The sequence below is a fragment of the Strigops habroptila genome, chromosome 9 (assembly GCF_004027225.2).
Source record: "Strigops habroptila isolate Jane chromosome 9, bStrHab1.2.pri, whole genome shotgun sequence".
Taxonomy (NCBI): Eukaryota; Metazoa; Chordata; class Aves; order Psittaciformes; family Psittacidae; genus Strigops; species Strigops habroptila.
Window position 1 is genome coordinate 34,167,236 of NC_044285.2, and position 17,377 is coordinate 34,184,612.

General features: G+C 48.4%; 2 protein-coding genes and 1 long non-coding RNA gene across 4 annotated transcripts; 1 reads left to right on the forward strand and 2 right to left on the reverse strand.

Annotated features, from left to right (window-relative positions):
* Positions 1–279: 279 nt before the first annotated feature.
* Positions 280–4,354, reverse strand: C9HXorf56 (chromosome 9 CXorf56 homolog). The gene is made up of 7 exons (XM_030498514.1): positions 4,186–4,354; positions 3,932–4,049; positions 3,754–3,795; positions 2,989–3,127; positions 2,379–2,468; positions 2,138–2,230; positions 280–1,358 (listed from the first exon to the last, which is right to left on the reverse strand). The coding sequence occupies exons 1-7, from the start codon at positions 4,307–4,309 to the stop codon at positions 1,296–1,298; spliced, it is 669 nt and encodes a 222-aa protein (XP_030354374.1). The 5' UTR covers positions 4,310–4,354; the 3' UTR covers positions 280–1,295.
* UBE2A (ubiquitin conjugating enzyme E2 A) lies at positions 4,149–14,624 on the forward strand. Its single transcript, XM_030498515.1, has 6 exons — positions 4,149–5,793; positions 6,084–6,164; positions 6,276–6,301; positions 11,608–11,697; positions 12,660–12,748; positions 13,157–14,624. Exons 1-6 carry the CDS (start codon positions 5,750–5,752, stop codon positions 13,283–13,285), a joined length of 459 nt encoding a protein of 152 aa, XP_030354375.1. The 5' UTR covers positions 4,149–5,749; the 3' UTR covers positions 13,286–14,624.
* LOC115613265 lies at positions 8,244–14,252 on the reverse strand. Of its 2 annotated transcripts, XR_003993327.1 has the most exons (3): positions 14,165–14,252; positions 12,516–12,760; positions 8,244–8,827 (listed from the first exon to the last, which is right to left on the reverse strand). It is a non-coding gene; the product is annotated as an uncharacterized LOC115613265 (long non-coding RNA). The 2 variants fall into 2 exon arrangements; XR_003993326.1 differs by lacking the exon at positions 8,244–8,827 and having other exon boundaries at positions 11,590–12,760.
* Positions 14,625–17,377: the final 2,753 nt, after the last annotated feature.

A 17,377-nucleotide genomic window follows, 5' to 3' on the forward strand; every position in this document is an offset into this window, starting at 1 on the left:
AGCCTGGCATTACATTGTCACACAACCAACAGACACATCCTGCCTGCCAGCTCTGGGGCAGAACCCACTGCCTCCCTTACACCTTATTCTCCCAAAAAAAGGAAGGATACATCCTTAGGCTAAGCAGACCCAGTTTTCCCAGTCAGGGTTATAAAGCCAGATGGAAAATCTTTATTGATTATAAAGTCTTCCATAATAATTGTGGGGGATGAAGCATTTTGGTCATTGTTTGGGTTATTTTATGATACTTGGTAGAGTAAGAACATTCCAGGAAAAGTATTTCAGTTCAAATCCATAACATGGTATTTAATCCCAAGTAAAGCAACAAAGACAGGGGCTACAGAGCACTGTTACTGCCTCACGCAAGAGACACAAAATATTATTTCCTAAACAAGGTCCTTTAAACTCCCATTCTTAATGTTGTCTTTATCCAAGTCCTTAGTGGTCAGTGCATTCAAAACAATTTTTCCTTCTCCTTCACATTTTACATCTCCAAGTACTGACACTGGTTTGCAGAATGGGTTAGTTCACATGCACAGTTATATTCTACTTTAAACGACTGCCCATTGTACCAGTAGCTTCCAACTGTGTATCTGTACTCATTAGTTGTATAACAGGCAGGCAGGTTTTGGTTTCTGTAGTTCAAACCAGGGCTGGCTTTCATTCTCTTGTACCAGGCAGTTATCTGTTGGGACAGTGCAATTCTGTCAAGCTGCAGCTTTCTGATGTTCAACAGGAGCTGAGGGTTAGAGCTGCAGCCAGGCCTCTGACAGCCTGCCTGCTGGTCAGGGTGAGCAGCCTGGCACCCAGCCTCCTCAGACTGGGTGGGAATGGCACATCTCTCCAGCTGCTCCACATTTTGGACACATTTAAAATAACGAACACCAGGCACAGAGCTTACTTTTGTAGCCATTTCTTTGTTGTACAGTTGACCTATAGCTCTAATACATTTATGCAAATCTTACACATTTGAAAACTACCAAAATAAAAAGGTGGGTATTTGAACTCAGAAGGCACCCAGTAAAGATTTTCCCAAAAGTAAATATTCTGGCTGGAGCAGCTTCCTCATAACACTGCATCTGTAGAGAACTGCAGTTTCAGCAAAGTCTCCAGTGCCGCTGGAGTTATTAAAATTGGTACCAGGGTATCTGTTAGGAGAGAGAGTTACTCATCCTCCAAGCTGGTTGCATGCAGCACATTGCCCTTGAACACTGTCTGTTACTTCTGCTCTGTTGACAGATCTGTGATAGCTCCTGGTAGCTTTCTGCTCTCTGAATACTCAGATGTGCAGCATTTCACTTGAACTGGTTATCAATCAGGGTTCCTTTCATCTTGGCTTTCTTGGCTTCCAACTCAGCCTGATTAAGAAAATTAAGACAGAATGAAATAAAGTCTGGGTATGTTCCCCTTCAGTGCTCCAGTGAGGTTTGGTCATCTTGTCTGACCACTGGGCAAGCTTTTCACACCAGGAGCAAGAGTAGCTCAAGTTCTTTCTGGCTCCCTCCTCCCCTGATATACAGGACAATGACCACCTTTAAAACCATAAAAAGTCCAAAACTAACTGCACAGGAGACAATTTAATCTCTTCTGTTCTCAGGTGGAAGCTATACATTTCCCCTCCCTCCCCTGCCACTATTCTGCTGTCACAGCAGGTAAAATCAGCTGTGATGTTCTTGTCATTGATTCTTCAAGTGACCCTTTTGGTACCAGCTGAGCTGGCAACTCTTTCAGCAAGGAGGAGCTTGGCCTCAGCTTGCTCTGACACCTCATGGCAGAGACCTGCTCTGCCAAACAGGCTTGACAGCACACCATTAGGGGGTGCTCTAGTTGGCAAAGCCATGGCCTGGGTTTCCCTTTCCTTGTTCCTTGACCAACATGGAAAGTCTCCCTGCAAAAGCTCTGCTAGGTGCTCTTCAGTCAGCTCTGTGGGTAACTGCATACAATTTTAAGTTCAGGAGCACTAGCAGAACATCTCTACAAAACCTGTAAAGGAAAAGTCATCCTCACAAAGCTACAAGTTAGCCAGGACTGTATGAAGACCTTGTATAGAACTTGTAGTCCAATCTGCAAGACAGCTTTTGTGTACAAAGCCAACAGATCTCAGGAATTCACACTGAACACCAAAGAAAACACTCACCAGCTCCTGTAGCCGTCTTTTGCTCATGCCTTTGCGTTCCAGCTGTTTCTCAATCACTTTTGCATTCTGTGCATAGGAGTCTGCAATCTCCCTCTGAAACACACACAGTGCCACTTTGCAACAGCAAACCCCAAAGTAACAACACCTCATCCAAATGGAGAGGTGACCACTGGCTCTTATCAGTGCCCAGGACAGCTGCTAGGTTCAGATGCAACTGCCACCAAGGACAGACAAAACTCACCGCTTCGATCTCCTCCTCCTCTTCATCAATTGTGGAGACTGTGACAGAACTGAACTTGCCCATGTCTTTGGTCCGTTTGGTCATCATCACCTGGGTGAGAAGTGGAGTATTTTGTTAAACCTTGGCAACAGCTCTGCCACTAGGGATCACTTCCCCCTCCAAAGATTTTGAGGCTTCTCAAGCAATTTGTTAGGATTACCTGAACTCTGTGGGTGGCAAAGGAGAATTAGCCCCAGTGATTTCTGGGGATAGAGCTGTCATTATCAGAAGTAAACTCACTGATATGTAACAGATGAGTCATATTTTGAGAATCACTGTGCAGACCTACTCACAAATGGAAACTTTCTGGTAACTGAGCCTAAATGTCAGGCACAATCTAGATTCCCAGGTTATTTTGCTTTCCTTTAGTGCTAGAACTCCAAACTCTACTGAACTTCCTTTCTGTAAAGGAAAACTTAAGGCAGACAAGGAGAAGATACCAAACTGAGCTATTGTTTGGGGGTCCTTTTATTTCTTTTTTTCTCCCCTTTGCCCCCACCATTAAGTGATTTTACTCACCACGCGTTATTGAAAAGCAGAGATAACCTTTTACTTCTCTAAAACTGCTTACCTTTTTGGGAGGTTCTTGTTTCTGAGTATATATGTTTGTTTTCCCAAAACCCTGGCCAAATTTGACCACAGCACCGTCAACAATGAACGTCACAGGAGCATTTTTCTGTTGGTGTTGATAAAAAAGCAGCAGTCCACACCTGGAAACAGAAGCACATGTAGCTGTGAGGAAACACAGATTCTGGAGTAAGGCATTCAGCTCTTGGGCCCCCAGCATGTGAAGGCTGTGGACCTGTTGGAACAAGTCCAGAGGAGGCCATGAAGTTGCTGTGAGGGCTGGAGCAGCTCTGCTCTGGAGCCAGGCTGAGACAGCTGGGCTGGGTCAGCCTGGAGAAGAGAAGGTTCCTTAGGAGAAGACCTTAGAGCAGCTCCACTGCCTAAATGGACTGACAGGAAACTTGGAGAGGGACTTTACACAAGGACATTTAGAGATAGGACAAGGGGGAACGGCTTTAAACTGAAAGAGGGTAGAATTAGATTAGATATTGGGAAGAAGCTCTTCACTATGAAGTTGGAGAGGTGCTGGCACAGGTTGCCCAGAGAAGCTGTGGCTGCCCCATCCCTGGCAGTGTTCAAGGCCAGACTGGACACAGGGGCTTGGAGCAAACTGCTCTAGTGGAAGGTGTCCCTGCCCGTGGGAGGGGGTTGGAACTGGATGAGTTTTAAGGTCGATCCCTTCCAACCCAAACCAGTCTGTGATTCTGGATTCCTACATTACCCAAAACCAGACTGTCAAAGTCACTAGAGAGCCAACATGGTCACTCACTTGCCACACTTCTTCCTGAACTGCCGCTCTATGCCTTCGGGTCTGGGGAGAGAGGAAGAGTTTGAGAGGAGGGTGCAGACAGCGGTGCCCGGCGAAGGGACCCCAGCAGGGTGAGGGCACAAGGCCAGACCAGGGGCGGCCCCTGCCGCGGGCCTCGGCGGGCAGAGCCGGCGCCCACCTGCGCAGGAAGACGCTCTCCTCCTCCTCCGCGTTGCAGAACTTATGGGCGTGCTTGGCGGCGTCCATCACCCGGGCGCGGTCCCGCGGCCGCATCGGCAGCTTCTCCAGCTGGCAGTCTGCGGAGAGCGGCGGGGCCTGGCTAGCGGCGGGGCCTGGCTGGCGGCGGGGCCGGCACCGGCGCCCCAAGCCCTGCCCCCCGCGCCCCGCCGCCTCCCGGGCCCTCCGCGCGGCGCGCCCCCCGCCGCGGCTCACCCAGCACCAGCACCATCTGCCCGCACAGGCAGTAGTAAACGTGAAGCGGCTTCTCCCCATCGTCGTACTCCTCGCGGTCGCGGGTGTCGGAGCACACGACGGAGCGAGACACCACCTTGGGCATGGCGGCGGCTCGGCGCGGCCTCCTCCCCCCCGGCGCAGGCCCGGCCTCCCCGCGGCTCCGCCCGCCCAGCGTGAGCTCGCAAGGGCCTTGGGAAAAACAACGTCTGTTTGCGCCCTTTTCGCGAGTTTTGTGTTTTACACGTTCTCAAATCACGGTGCTTTCTCCCCAAAGGGGAAGTGGGTGCACGGCGGAGGGCTGAGGGCACCCCGCGTCCCGCACCGGGCAGCACGATCCTGCGTTAACCGCGCGCTGCAACGGCAGAACTGAGGCCTTGGGTCATTTCTGTTCACAAAGCAGCCGGGCCGAGCCGGGCACAGGGGCGGGGGCACGGTCATACCCCCCCTTCACACGCTGTGCCAGGCGGCTGCGCCCCGCGGGAGCTCCTGCGAGCGGGGAGCTCCTGTGAACGGCACCTTTTGGGAGCGCGGGTGCCTGTGTAACTAAAAGCAAAGCACTGCACCGAGCCCCTTTGGACAAGCCTCAGGAGCTGACCCATTTCTTACTGCACAGGCTGGGTCAGAGCAGGAATGGGAGGGTTTCAGTGCAGCCAGGAAAGCAGCGTTTTGGTATTTTCTTTCAACTTGTGTGTCAGGCAGAGCCCTCCCCTGAAGCCAGTGGCTGCATTACACCAAGGTACAAGTGAGGGTCAGCTGGAAAAACGGGGCCTATCCAGTCTGCTCCAGGCAACAGCAGAGAGAAATTCCTAACTCCCAAAGGCTGTCGAAAAGAGGTAGAAAAGAGATGGTTTTCCCTTGGAAAGCTTTTTCGAGGAAGCAGGAACTGCAGCGTAACGGGGACAGGGAGAACCGCGGGGACGCCGGGAGTGGTGCTGTCACTGCTATGGAGCCCTGCTGTGCGTGGGGGGTGGGGGCTGTTACGGAGCCCTGCGGTGCTGGGGGGGCTGCACGTCCTTGGCCGTGGGAAGTGAATTAATCCCTTGCCTGGCTTTGCTGGTGCACATGCGGGCTCGCCGCCCCCACTCTCCCGGTCCCTCCCCGGCCGCTCCCGGGGGCGGTGGGACCCGGCCCCGGAGGGATCCGACCCGCGGCGCAGGCGCACCGGGCATCAACACGGCTGCTGCCGAGACCGGGCCGCCCTCGTGACGTCACAGGTCACCCCTGTCCGCCGCAGCCGTTGGTACAGCCCCGCCGCTTTAGGCACCGCCCCCCCCCGCCGCGGTGGTAGAGGCCAGGTTGGGGGCTCAGCGACATCCGGCCCCGCCTCCTCTCCCCGCGCCGTTGGTACGTCCCGGGATCGCCCGGCAGCCGGCGCAGGAATCGGTGCAGCCCAGGCCCCCCCCTGCGCCCGCCTCAGTGGTAGAGGCCGCGATCGCTCCTGTTCGTCAGCGCTGCCGCTGCCTCAGTCGGAGCTCGCCGCCGTCTCTGGGCGCCCCGTGCTCCCTCTGGCAGTGTATGAGTGATCTATAACCCTGAGCCCGCCATGTCCACTCCGGCCCGTAGGCGCCTCATGCGGGACTTCAAGAGGTACCGAGGCCGCCGGCTGAAGGAAAAGGGGAGGGCGGGCGGGAGGAGGACGAAGGGCCCGGCTCTGCCGGGGGAGAAGGGGGGCAGCACAACATGGCGGCGGGGTAGGGCGCGCTCCGCTGATTGCGTAGCGCCGGTCGGCGCCGTCTGTCTGCGGGTTACGCTGTTTGCGCAGGGGCGTGTAGCTACCTGCCTGGGTTACGCGAAGTGCGCAGGGGCGGCCGCGGGGCGGGGGGGGGGGCAGTGGAGGGGCGGCGGGTCCGGCTCATCAGCGCTCCCTGTGCCCGCAGGTTGCAGGAGGATCCCCCGGCCGGGGTGAGCGGGGCCCCGTCCGAGAACAACATCATGGTGTGGAACGCCGTCATCTTCGGGTAAGGCGGCCGGGGGCGGCAGGCGCGGGGACCACTGCCTCTGTGTGTCCCGGCGGGGACAGGGCCGGCAGCCCACGGGTAACGCTGTGCTCTGCTTTTTCCCTCTTCTAGGCCTGAGGGGACCCCTTTCGAGGACGGTAAGTGCGGCGTGCGGGCCTGGGCTTTGGCTTGCTTGGGGTTCGCTGCAGTTTGACACGGCCCCGGTGTGCGCTGCCCCGACTGGGCAACAGGTGGGGGCCTGGGGGCCGGAAGGACGTGGGTGCACGCAGCCCCGTGCTGGGCTTCTATAAACACGGTATTTCTTTTCCCCTACTCCAGGAAAGTGGTGTTGATCTAGGTTGCTGTGTTGATTTACAGAAACATACAAAGTAGCTTGTAGGTGCTTGTTTGTAATCACTAAATCTGACTATGCTAAGCCTGATTTACTGTACCATTTTAAGGATCTCCAAGCTTTTCTGTTGAATCCTGGATCGCGTTTTTAGGGGCACTCATATTTGGAGAACCATCAAAAACCTGGTACAGAAGTGTTGTCATTTGCTTTGAGCTGTTTTTTCTGATGCTGGAAGTGTTTTGCGAGTAAGTTCCAGTGTGAGTCAGCTGTGGTAGGAAATGGGCCGATTGTTTGAGGAAGCTCAGAACACATATTTTGTTGGGTTTTTGTCTTGGCATCTACTTCACTCTGCTGCAATCGGTATCATTCAGGGTTAAAGATTAAAAGGACTTTAAAAGGTGACTAAATAGGTCCTTGTGACATACCTGTGTCCTGGTAGTTTCCATGTGGTCTCATTGTCTTCTGCCTTTGCTGGTGCTATATGAATACTTCAACATCTCTGTGAAAACTTGTTGGACATGAAATACTGTCTAAGTGAAATCAGTGATGCAGTTTTTTATTGTTATTTAAGATACTTTCAGTGCAGGCTATAATTAATCCTAGATCTGCATGACTCATGGCAAAAGCATAGGAAAAATTCCTTCACTCTTATGTTGTTCTTGGCTCACTTCTTTGTCTCTGTTTATCCTCAGAGGTAGCACCTGTGGGCATGGCTCTAAACTGCAGGTTATTTTTAATTTTTTTTTTCCTCCTGTGAAGATTTTGAAGATTTTAAATGTTTCAGTTCTAAGAAAACTCCAGAGACTCCAAAATTTTTTTAACGTATTTGATCTCTTAAGATAAAACTTGCTATGGTAGCTGCTTCAGAATTCTGATGTTTAGAACTTGAGTATTCTGTATCATTGCATAATAGAACAGATTGACTAAATGTATTCTGTTATGTCATCTTGTAAACCTAAAAGAAGGGCTCCCTTAAAGTTCTGTGAGGGCTGCTAGAGCTGCTTAGGCTCTTGGTGCATTGCCACTAATAGTGATTCACTGGTGGAGCAGAAAGCCACCTCCTTCCAGTGTGCTAAAATGTAGGTTGTTTCCACGTTCAGGCTGTTCCAGCTCAGTGTGGGGTTAACAGATGCTATAAGGGCTTTTTTCCATACATTTCCATTTAGTTGACGGAGGTTGGAGTCTGCTTTTGAGAGCTTTGACATATTGATTTCCTCCCTGCTTTCCACTGTGGCAGCATTGTTTCTTTATGTAGGGTACTTAGGGCATGTTGCGCTCGCAGCACTTTGAAGTTCAGACATGCTTGAGTCTGCTGCTGCTGTCCTGCTGCTGTGGCTGATCTAATAATATGATCTTGGTGTGTGATGGATTGCTCTTTCCATAGCAAAGTGTGTGTGCTTTCACAGTGTGCACTCAGGAGAACAGCCATGTCTTGTGTTGTAGGATCTGCTTATCTCCTTTGCTCTGAGACGTATCTTGCATTGTGCTAGATAACAAAATACTAAGCAGTGCCTACAGATAGGGGTATATTGGTGCCTCAGCTGAGCTTTTCTACTGAGTAGGGTAGCGCAGTTCAGATGCAGTTTAGATTAATGTAAGTAAAATTAAGGGAATTCTTTAACAGTATAGAGTTGTTAGTTTGGGCTTGTTTTGTAACTGTGCAGGCCTTTGTGAGTCAGGTACACTGGAACTCTGTAACCCTTCTCATGAAGCCTTTGCAGGTCAGTGTTCCTCAGAAATCACATGTGTTTTTGTTCTTAGGCTCTGTCACTTCCTGGTATTACTGTAAGACTTCAGATACCTTAGTTCTTGTGAAAGTAGCCCATGAATTTCATTTATTTATTTGTTGGACTAGAGGTGTAATCATTTCAACATTGTGAGAATTACTGTTCTTTATGCTCATTCTGGTGAGGCTCTTCTCCAGCCTCAGCTTCCAAGGTTTCTTAGCTTTGTCTGAACTGAAAACCTGAAGTTCAGACACGTTTGTTTACTTGCTGTGCAGCATAATGCAGCTGACACCCTCCTGCCCCTCCACCCCCAGCCTTCAGAGGGTGTTTTCACAGCTCAGTGTGCAGGCTGGCTTGCCCTAGGAGTAACTACTAATTTAGAACAGCAGCATAACTTCCCTCTTCTGGTTGAAGAGGATTTGATTGCAGGTGTCTGCAGTAGGACCCCAGGGATATTTATCCTGCCCTTCACCCTATTTCTAAGAATCTCTGTGTGTGGCATCTCAAGTGATAGTGCCATCCCAGTGACGGAAACCCAGCTCTCCCAGTCCTTCAGACCCGTTTCTCTGAAACTGGATGATGATTTTGTGGTTAGTGCAGAATTCCTGGCTAGGAGAGAGTTAAGTAGCGCAGCTATTGCAGTATCCTGCCTTGCTGCCATCAGAAAAACCAAGGCAGCAAGGTGTTTACCTTTTGTGTGGTTTGTTCCTTGTTTATGGGATATGGATTCTGTATCGTCATCCGGGAGGGGAGGAGATCGTCCCTGCTTTGTGATCCGTGGAATAGAGGGGGCTGCTCTTGCTTCCTGTAGCAAGAAGGGCCTGGCAGGAACATGGGTCCTGCTCTGGCAGGGCTTAATCGGGGCAGTGTACAGTCATGGAGAAACCTCCCTGTTAGCCATGGTAGAGTCTCACATCCTGAGGTAGGAGAGACAGATCAACAAGGTAAAGAGAGGTACAAGAGAGAAAAGAGAATGTTCTCCTAAGATCAGTGATGATCCTAATATGTCATAATAATGACAATGAATATGAGAATTTATGTTTTAAAACTGGCTGTCTAGGGTAAGTTGCAAAGAGTATCAGTTGAAAGCTTTAAAATTAGTGGTAGAAGAGACAAGACACTGAGGGCCTTTTCCCCAGCAGTGTGTCATGATACCTATTTGACTTATGTGGGCTTTCAGTTGTGAGTGGCCCTTAGACACTGGTTCATCAGCTCTCTGGACTTGTCCTTTATTAAAGCTCAGCAACGAGGTGGGGTGTACTGTAGAGCTCTTCCAAAGAGCCATTGCTACCCTGGGTCTTGACTTGGAGATTTGAGTGGGTAGCTGCTGCAGCTGGATACTTTCTAACCACTTGCTCAGGTTTGTTTTCAAAGTGATGCTGTGCTGTCTCTGGTGGGACAGATAGCTTCCCTTGCTGTCAGTAGTTTTAAATGGATTCTAAGACCAAACTGCCCCTGTTACTGATTTTCAGCCATTTTATCTGTTCCCTCTGCTCCCACTTCAGTCAGTGTTCTAGAATAGCATTCATTTTCTCAAGTATGCTTGTTGAAATCTACTGTTTGATGGTTTGTGCTCAGTTTACAGCCTACTGCTTGCTTAGTCACTCTTCCACAGAAGAAAGTGCTTGCTTTCCTGCTTTGTAAGGAGGCTGCTGAGAACCAGAACTGGGGCAGGGAGAGCTGGGAAGTTCTAAAATTTAGAATAAGATCCCTAAGTATTTGATTCCAAAGGGCCAATACTGCTTGGGATTGTCACCATGTAGGAAAGGAAAAGGGTATTCCTGAGCTGATGTTCACAGCTGGTAGAAGTTGCTACTAACTTTCCAGTGCTGGCTTTCAAGCTGATCTCAGGTCTGGCTCTGTGCTGCTGAATTAGCTGGAGCGAAGCTTGAAGTTCCCACTACATTCTTCTGCTGATCTGAATGATCCTGTTCCTTTTGTTTTGCAGTGAGCTGGCACACTGCTGGCTCTCTGCTCTTAGCTTGTTAGGCTGCTAATAAAAACCAAACATGCAAAACCTTATTTTTAGGATGTTGAGACTTCCCACTGCTGTACAGATAGCTCTGAAGCATCTGTACTCTGTACCTCTTCATACGCAAACTGGAACGTCAAAGCAATGACCTTCACTTCTTGCAACCCAGTGTTACAGTTTATCTCCTTACAAAGGAAGGAGTCCCTGGGAAATCCTGCAGGTCCTGGCTGATCTGAAAAAAGGAAAAGGGACTGAAAATACTGCTCTCTGGCTACCAGTTGTCGGCACATGTTTGTCAGCCAAATGAAGGAATACATTAATGATATTAATGCTGGAAAGCTTCCCCACAGTAGGAAGCAAGGTTGAGCTTTACAGCTGAGCCCCTGAGTTTTAATTTGGGCACCGAGTGTTGGGGGGGGATGGACCTGTCACAGATACATGAGGATGCCCTTTCAGAAAAGGTGATGTGTTTGCCCTGGCAGGTTGTTAAGTTGGTACTGTAGGGCACGTTCCTCTTACAGGAGAGCTGTATGTTGATATGAAGGTGCTTCAGATGGATCTCTCTGAGCGTACCCAGGAACTTCATAAACTGCCTCCCAGATGGGTTGCTGAGGTGATAGCATGGCAAGAGCAGCTTGGAGTATCTAGAGGTCCTTAGCTACTGCTCTGACTCACTAGCAGTGCTTAGTCCCTCGGAACCATACTTATGCATATTTAGTTGACAGACTTCTTATTCTCAGATTGTCATAGCCTGAGAAGGGCTAAAATGACTTCTGTTGGTGCAGGCTGGTAAAGCGGTTGGGTTAACTGCAGAGCTCTCTGGTCCTGCTTAGTCAGTCTGTCTCAGGTGAAGACTAGTTAGTCTGAAGTAACTGATCAGGGTTTTAAAGTGTCTGATTTGGATGCTGCTTTCAATACTACTTTTCTGCAATAGGATGTGATTACCTTACAGTTGATAAAAATGTATTTTCTTGAAACTGAAACAGGAAATAACTAAGAAGGTCCTTGATATGATGCATATTCCCGCCTCTAGGACTTACTAAATCATGGCCTGTTGCACAGATGGTTATACACCCACTTGCGCTGTTTTTACAGTGCGCTGAGATTAGGCTTTGTGGAAGAAGAACTCAAGGGAAGATTTATTTCCTAACACAAACCTTTTGACTGGGGTAGTGGGTTTGGCAAGAAAAGTAATTCACAGGAGATACTCTTGTACCAGTGTTGGCTGGAGTCAATGATTAACTCCAAAGAGAGTAGGAGAATTGTTGTAGGACTGAGCAGTCTGTATTCCCTATCCAGCATGTACATATCAGCACAATAGTACCAGTTTGTGCTTGTGGAGGGATGCTACTTATTCATCCCCTGTGTAAATTCATTCTGAGTAAAGGTTACTTATCTCTCTTTCAACTCCAGGAACTTTCAAACTTACAATAGAATTCACAGAAGAATATCCGAATAAGCCACCCACTGTTAGATTTGTCTCTAAAATGTTTCATCCAAATGGTAAGTACTTACACAATGCTGCTGCTTTTCAAGTTCTAGCTTTTCATAGTGTTGTAGAAAAAGGTCCATTTATTATCAAAGTTTCCACTATTTAATAAGCAAGCAAAACTCCAGTGTGGTTCTATGTAGGTTTGGTAAGGATGAATATGTGAGCAGTGCTTGAAATGAAAGGGGCAATAAAAGGAGCCTCTTACCTTTCAGGTGTTACAGCACAGTATTGAGACACTTCTCTCTCAACTGCCTGTTGTTAAACCTTAATATTTTGTACTTAAAGAGCAGTGCCTTGGACTTCTATCCATCTGTACTGCATATACAGCAGTATGTATGGACACTGGACGTGTGATGCTGCTGAATGCAGTTGTCTTTTACCACTTCCCCAAAATGCCAGTAAGAATGACATACCTCGAAATGTAGTGCTAGTTTCCAACTATAGAGAGTGACAGATCATTTAATTAACCCCCTTCTGTGGTAATTAAAGGTTGGAGCTGTATTCCTTGTCTCCAAGAAATATTAGCTTTGTGAAGGAATACTAGAAACTTTCAAATGTAGCAGGTAAGTGAAGTGCCCTGAGGGAAAGTTCTTCTAAAGCTGCCATGAGCTTTAGAACACTAGACACTGACTGTTGTAGGTACTTTCTGCGGAAGCCTTACCTGTAAACAGCTCTTGGCTTGTGTATTTGGTTCACTTGTGGGTAGCTTAATTTTTTTTGCCTTAAAACCTATTAATGGCAGTTGCAATGTCACAGAAAAGCTTGATGTTAAAGAATAAGCAGGGATTGAGTTTAAATACCACAGGCAGCTGTTGGTGACAAGCTTCACCTATTCCTTCCTACAGGCTTGTTTGCTGTCAGATGCTATTGTAGTGTTTGTCAGTACCCAGGGTTTTCAGGAGCAGGCAGTACTAGGACAAACTGAGAGCTGTACAACTTCTGTGTTAAGCCATTCTTCTTGAACCTTTTCTAGTCTATGCAGACGGTAGTATATGTCTGGATATTCTTCAGAATCGTTGGAGTCCTACTTACGATGTCTCCTCCATCTTAACATCCATACAGGTAAAATGAACCCTGCATGAAAAGGCAGAATGCAGTTAGGATGCTTTGACAAAAACAGCTCAGGAAACACTTTGTTTTGCCTCCTGCTAGCCAGTATGGCATCTATACCTTGATATGTGCTAAGGTACGAATACTTCCCAGGTATAAACTAACAGTGACAGGTCACTGAAGGGGCCTGTCTGGTGATCATACTGCTTGGGTACTGCTGCTTGGCTGTCAGTTGCAGTGTCACCTGCACTGCTGAGAGTGACAGCGAGTGCTTCCAGTAACTTAGAGCTGGAATAACGCCATGTACCCGCCTGTATGTAATTAACCTCTGCACTCTGATCAGTATGGATAGTTCTATGGAATATGTTGGAAAACTATGCATACTCTCCAGTGCCTAAGAATCTCTTTCTCTTTGCACAGTCTCTATTGGATGAGCCAAACCCCAACAGCCCAGCAAACAGCCAGGCAGCTCAGCTATACCAAGAGAATAAGCGGGAATATGAAAAACGGGTTTCTGCAATAGTAGAACAGAGCTGGCGTGACTGTTGACCCAGGATGATGCAAATGAACACTCTGTTGATGAGGAAAATAAACAAAGTGTCTGAGTCATCTTTTTCCTCCTAGCATTTACTTTGAAAGCAGAATAGCTGTTGTGCTGTTGCCACCCTCCCTTGCTGAAGCTTCTTCTCCTTGGACACCAGAAAGCACCCACTTTGAAGTCAAGTGTTCTGTACTTGGGTTACTTGCAAAAGAGTTACTGATGCTGAATCCATTTCCTGTGCCCCCTCTCCAGTCTTAGGGCAGTATTGTGCATTTCTGTAGTGTACACTAAGCTTTTAATTGTAATTGTGTTATACACAGTGATGCTTATGTGTAGCTTGATAAAGGGATGTTTATATACATACACATTTTTTAACTGATATTAACTAAAGTGCTGATGTGTCCAGGCTGGTCATTTACCTCTACTATTGGTTTAGACCCCACTGCATTTGTACGTACGGAGTGAAGAAATAACCTCTTGTTTCCCTTCTGTATTGGTTTATCAACTCCTTAGTCATGGTAAAAACCAAAACCAAACAACCCTTAAATTGATTCCAATTCAAATACTTAGTAAGACTGTGGAATGCTAGTTACTTCTGCACTTCACATGCAAGATTTATGTACAGGTATACATAAATCACTCCAGCTGTGGTACTCTGATCTTTGCTTAGGGTGAGAAACACCCCCCATTTTTATTTTATTTTAAAGGGCATGCCTACAGAGACTGCTTCACTAATTTCTGTAGTCCTGTCACTGAGGCATTACTGGACAAACCCAGGTAGAGCTGTGGTACTCTGCGCGAAAGACCTTCCACATTAAGGAAGAGAGAAAAGCTGAAGTATTCCAGCAGTGGAATTACTCCTTCAGTGTCTTTCACCTGCCCCTTACCTTTAGCTGAGAAAGACAAGTCCTTAGAGATCCAACTTTGCCTTGTGGAAAGTTTGAATAAAGTACAGGTGGGCACTTGAGTCTCTGCAGTTTCTGCTCTCCATAGATGACTGTGTGGTTTGTGTGAGCTACTGCTGCATGCTTGAGTTAGTTTCCCTTCAGTTTTATGAAAGTATTTTTTCAACTCTGGAAAAAAGAAACAAAAACCAACCAACCCAACATTTGTAAGTCCAGACTCGCTTTTTTGGTAGGGCTGAGTTTCTACGTTTGGATACAGTACCTTAACAGCAGGGTGGGATGAAGCCTACGATTGTGTTGTCCACTGTTCCCGTGTCCTTTGTGTGCACATTGGTCTGTTAGTTGAGAAGTACAACTTTGCACAAGTAACCCATGTAAGAAACTGTACATTTTTCAAAAGTTGTAAATAAAGTGTAACCTTAGTGCTTATTGTATAAATAGGCAAGAGGTGTATAGCTGTGGTTATTTGAATGGGGCTGTAGGAGGCTGCTGTGGGACTGAGCTCCAGGTAGACTCTTAGGGCAGGACTGAGGCGCAGCAGTGGGGTGAGTGCTGCGCCAGCCCTAGTGCAGGGGTTGGGACTTGCCCTTCCAGCACAGAGATGGGCAAACAGGCACCAGCCGTAGCATAAAAAGCACTTGCAGGAAGCTCAGCACCACCTTGTGCCTGTGAATGAGCCATTGACAAAGATGATTATGAGTTTGTTTCAGTACCTCAACAGGCTCAGTAATGAATTGATACAGGAATCATATTTATTTTCCTCCCATCTTATGAGGGGGAGAACAGGATTTAAAATGACTGACACATACCAAAAGCTGGCACTGCTGCTTTGCTCTACAATTAAGATAGAAGCTGCCAGGCTCTTTCGAAAAGGGAAGTGAGGATTATTTGTACCTGCTGTGACACAGCTCGTACCACTGCACAGCCTGTTGCCATTGAAGTACCTGAGGTGCACATACTCCTTCTCCTAGTGGACAGTGTCTTAACCGTCACTATAGCTGCATCTGGCATCTCTTAGGTGTGTACGGAGTGAGTCTACCTCAAGTAATAGTGTTTTTTAAGCAGTCCCTGTGCAAGACTTCCCCAAGGCAGAGCCAGACGAGCAGCAAACCCCTTAGTTACACCCAGTAAGTTATAGACCAGTGCAAAAACCACCCCAAAACACCAACCCACCCCCCACCTGCAGCGATAGGGGTGACTGAAGCCAACCAGGAGTCCCTTAACCATGGCCTCGGACCCAGCCGCAAGGATTCCTGCATGCTGTTGGCAGCAGAACCTTTCCGAATGGCCCAAGTCCTAACGGTGCAGAAGCCCCTGTATCAGCACCTCCAGTTTTGTATTTGTCTTGATAGCCACTAAAAACAAACCAAATGAAAACCCAACCACCACACACAACAGGATGGTGTGGACTCTTAAGAGAGCAAGGGAACAAGAGCAGCACAGAGCTGCAAGAAAATACAAACCCTGACCTTTATACCCCTTTTTAGCATGGCCTTCAGCCACTAATGTAATTCTCGAGCAGGTCATGGCTCTCCAGCCAAGCTTACAGTTCCACAGACACACCAGCGACAAGAGGTTCTGGCAACCCTTCAGCTCCAACAGTAACACCCAGGCAGACACAGCTACAGCCACTAACAAGACAGGACGGCAACAGGCCCGTCCCGCCAGCGGTGCCGCACTCAGCAAACATGGTGAACAGGGCTTGGAACTGGATTATCTTTAAGGGCCCGTCCAGTCCAAACCATTCTGTAACTGTGCTAAGATGGGTAATCACAGCGACAGGTAGAGCAAGGCCCTGGACAGCTGCCCCTGCGGAGGGGCTGTTACATTTAGCCAGCTCCTGCTCCCCTAAAAAGGCATTTCTCATCCCAAATCCCGCAGCAGGGCTCTTGCTGCCTGTCTCAGTATCACCAAGCCTACAAGAGCTGCAGCATATCCAAGCTAGGGAGGGGGAGCAGCACGCCTGCCTGCTGCAGGAATATCTGCCTAGAAAGAACCACTCCTACATCACCATCTGCTGCAACCCAGCGTTCTGAGAGCGGAATGCAGCAGTAGAGAGGGAATAACACACACAAAACCCCAAACACCAAAAACCCAACACACTTTCAGAATTAACTGCCAGATTATTTTTCAACACAGGCAGCAGCAGCAGCACGTTCCCGTTTCATCAGTCCAAGCCAGTGGACACTGTGCTGCAGCCATCCAGGCAGAGAGCAGGGAATGCTCGTGCCCTTCCCAAGACAGGCTTACCTGCCAGGGCAGCCGCTTCCTGCTCACACTGTGCAGCTGAAAGTGCTTCTGACTGCACATCACCAGGATATTCTGCTGCATCAGCGGAGGTCAGTCACTCTCTCCTGCTGCGAGGATCCAAAGAGAAAACAGGAGGTGGGAAAAAAGCTAGAGGAAGATGTAGAAAGATGGAGAGGCAGAAAAACAAAAGGGAGAGCTGAGACACAAGGCAACAGACAAAAAGTATTTCATTAGGACTGGGTTTGTGCTACTGGTGACAGAAAAATCAGCACCTCACTCTTGGCTCTTCCAAGGTCAGTGCCTAACCTCTGTTTTGCAAGCATGAAGCGAGCATTCCTCCACGGCTCACAAAGTGCCATGTCCTGTGGCAGAGGCAGAGGTCAGCCTGCTCTCCAGCCCCCGTGTCCTGCAGAGACACCACGCTCGCACCACACAGCAGAGCGGCACCAGGAGTTCAGCTGTGACCCGCCCCTGACACACACGGGCACAGGTACAGTGCCGGAGCAGAGGAATCCTCAGGCACAGCTCTGGTTTCGCTCGGGATTAAAGAGCTCATATTCAAAGTAAAAAACTCAGTTGCATAACGGTGCCCACGAGCCGCCCGGAGCGTGGGCTCTGCAGTTACCTCCACTTGTGCTTCACACTTCACATGGTGTTTCATCTGCTCACGTCAAGCAGAACTCCAAGGTAAAAATGCCCTGGGATTATCTCAGTCTGACACGCTGATGATGAAGGTGCATTCAGGAATTCGCAGGATGGGAGACTCAAGGTGGAAAGCTATGAATTAAAACTGTGGTTAAACTGGTTCAGGACATCTCTCTACCTACAAACACAGCAGAGACAAGACCTTGCTCTATATACATATATATATATAGATGTATACATTCCTCAAGAATAAACACACATTTCACACATTACTATTTTTTTTTCTTTACAAAGTGTGAC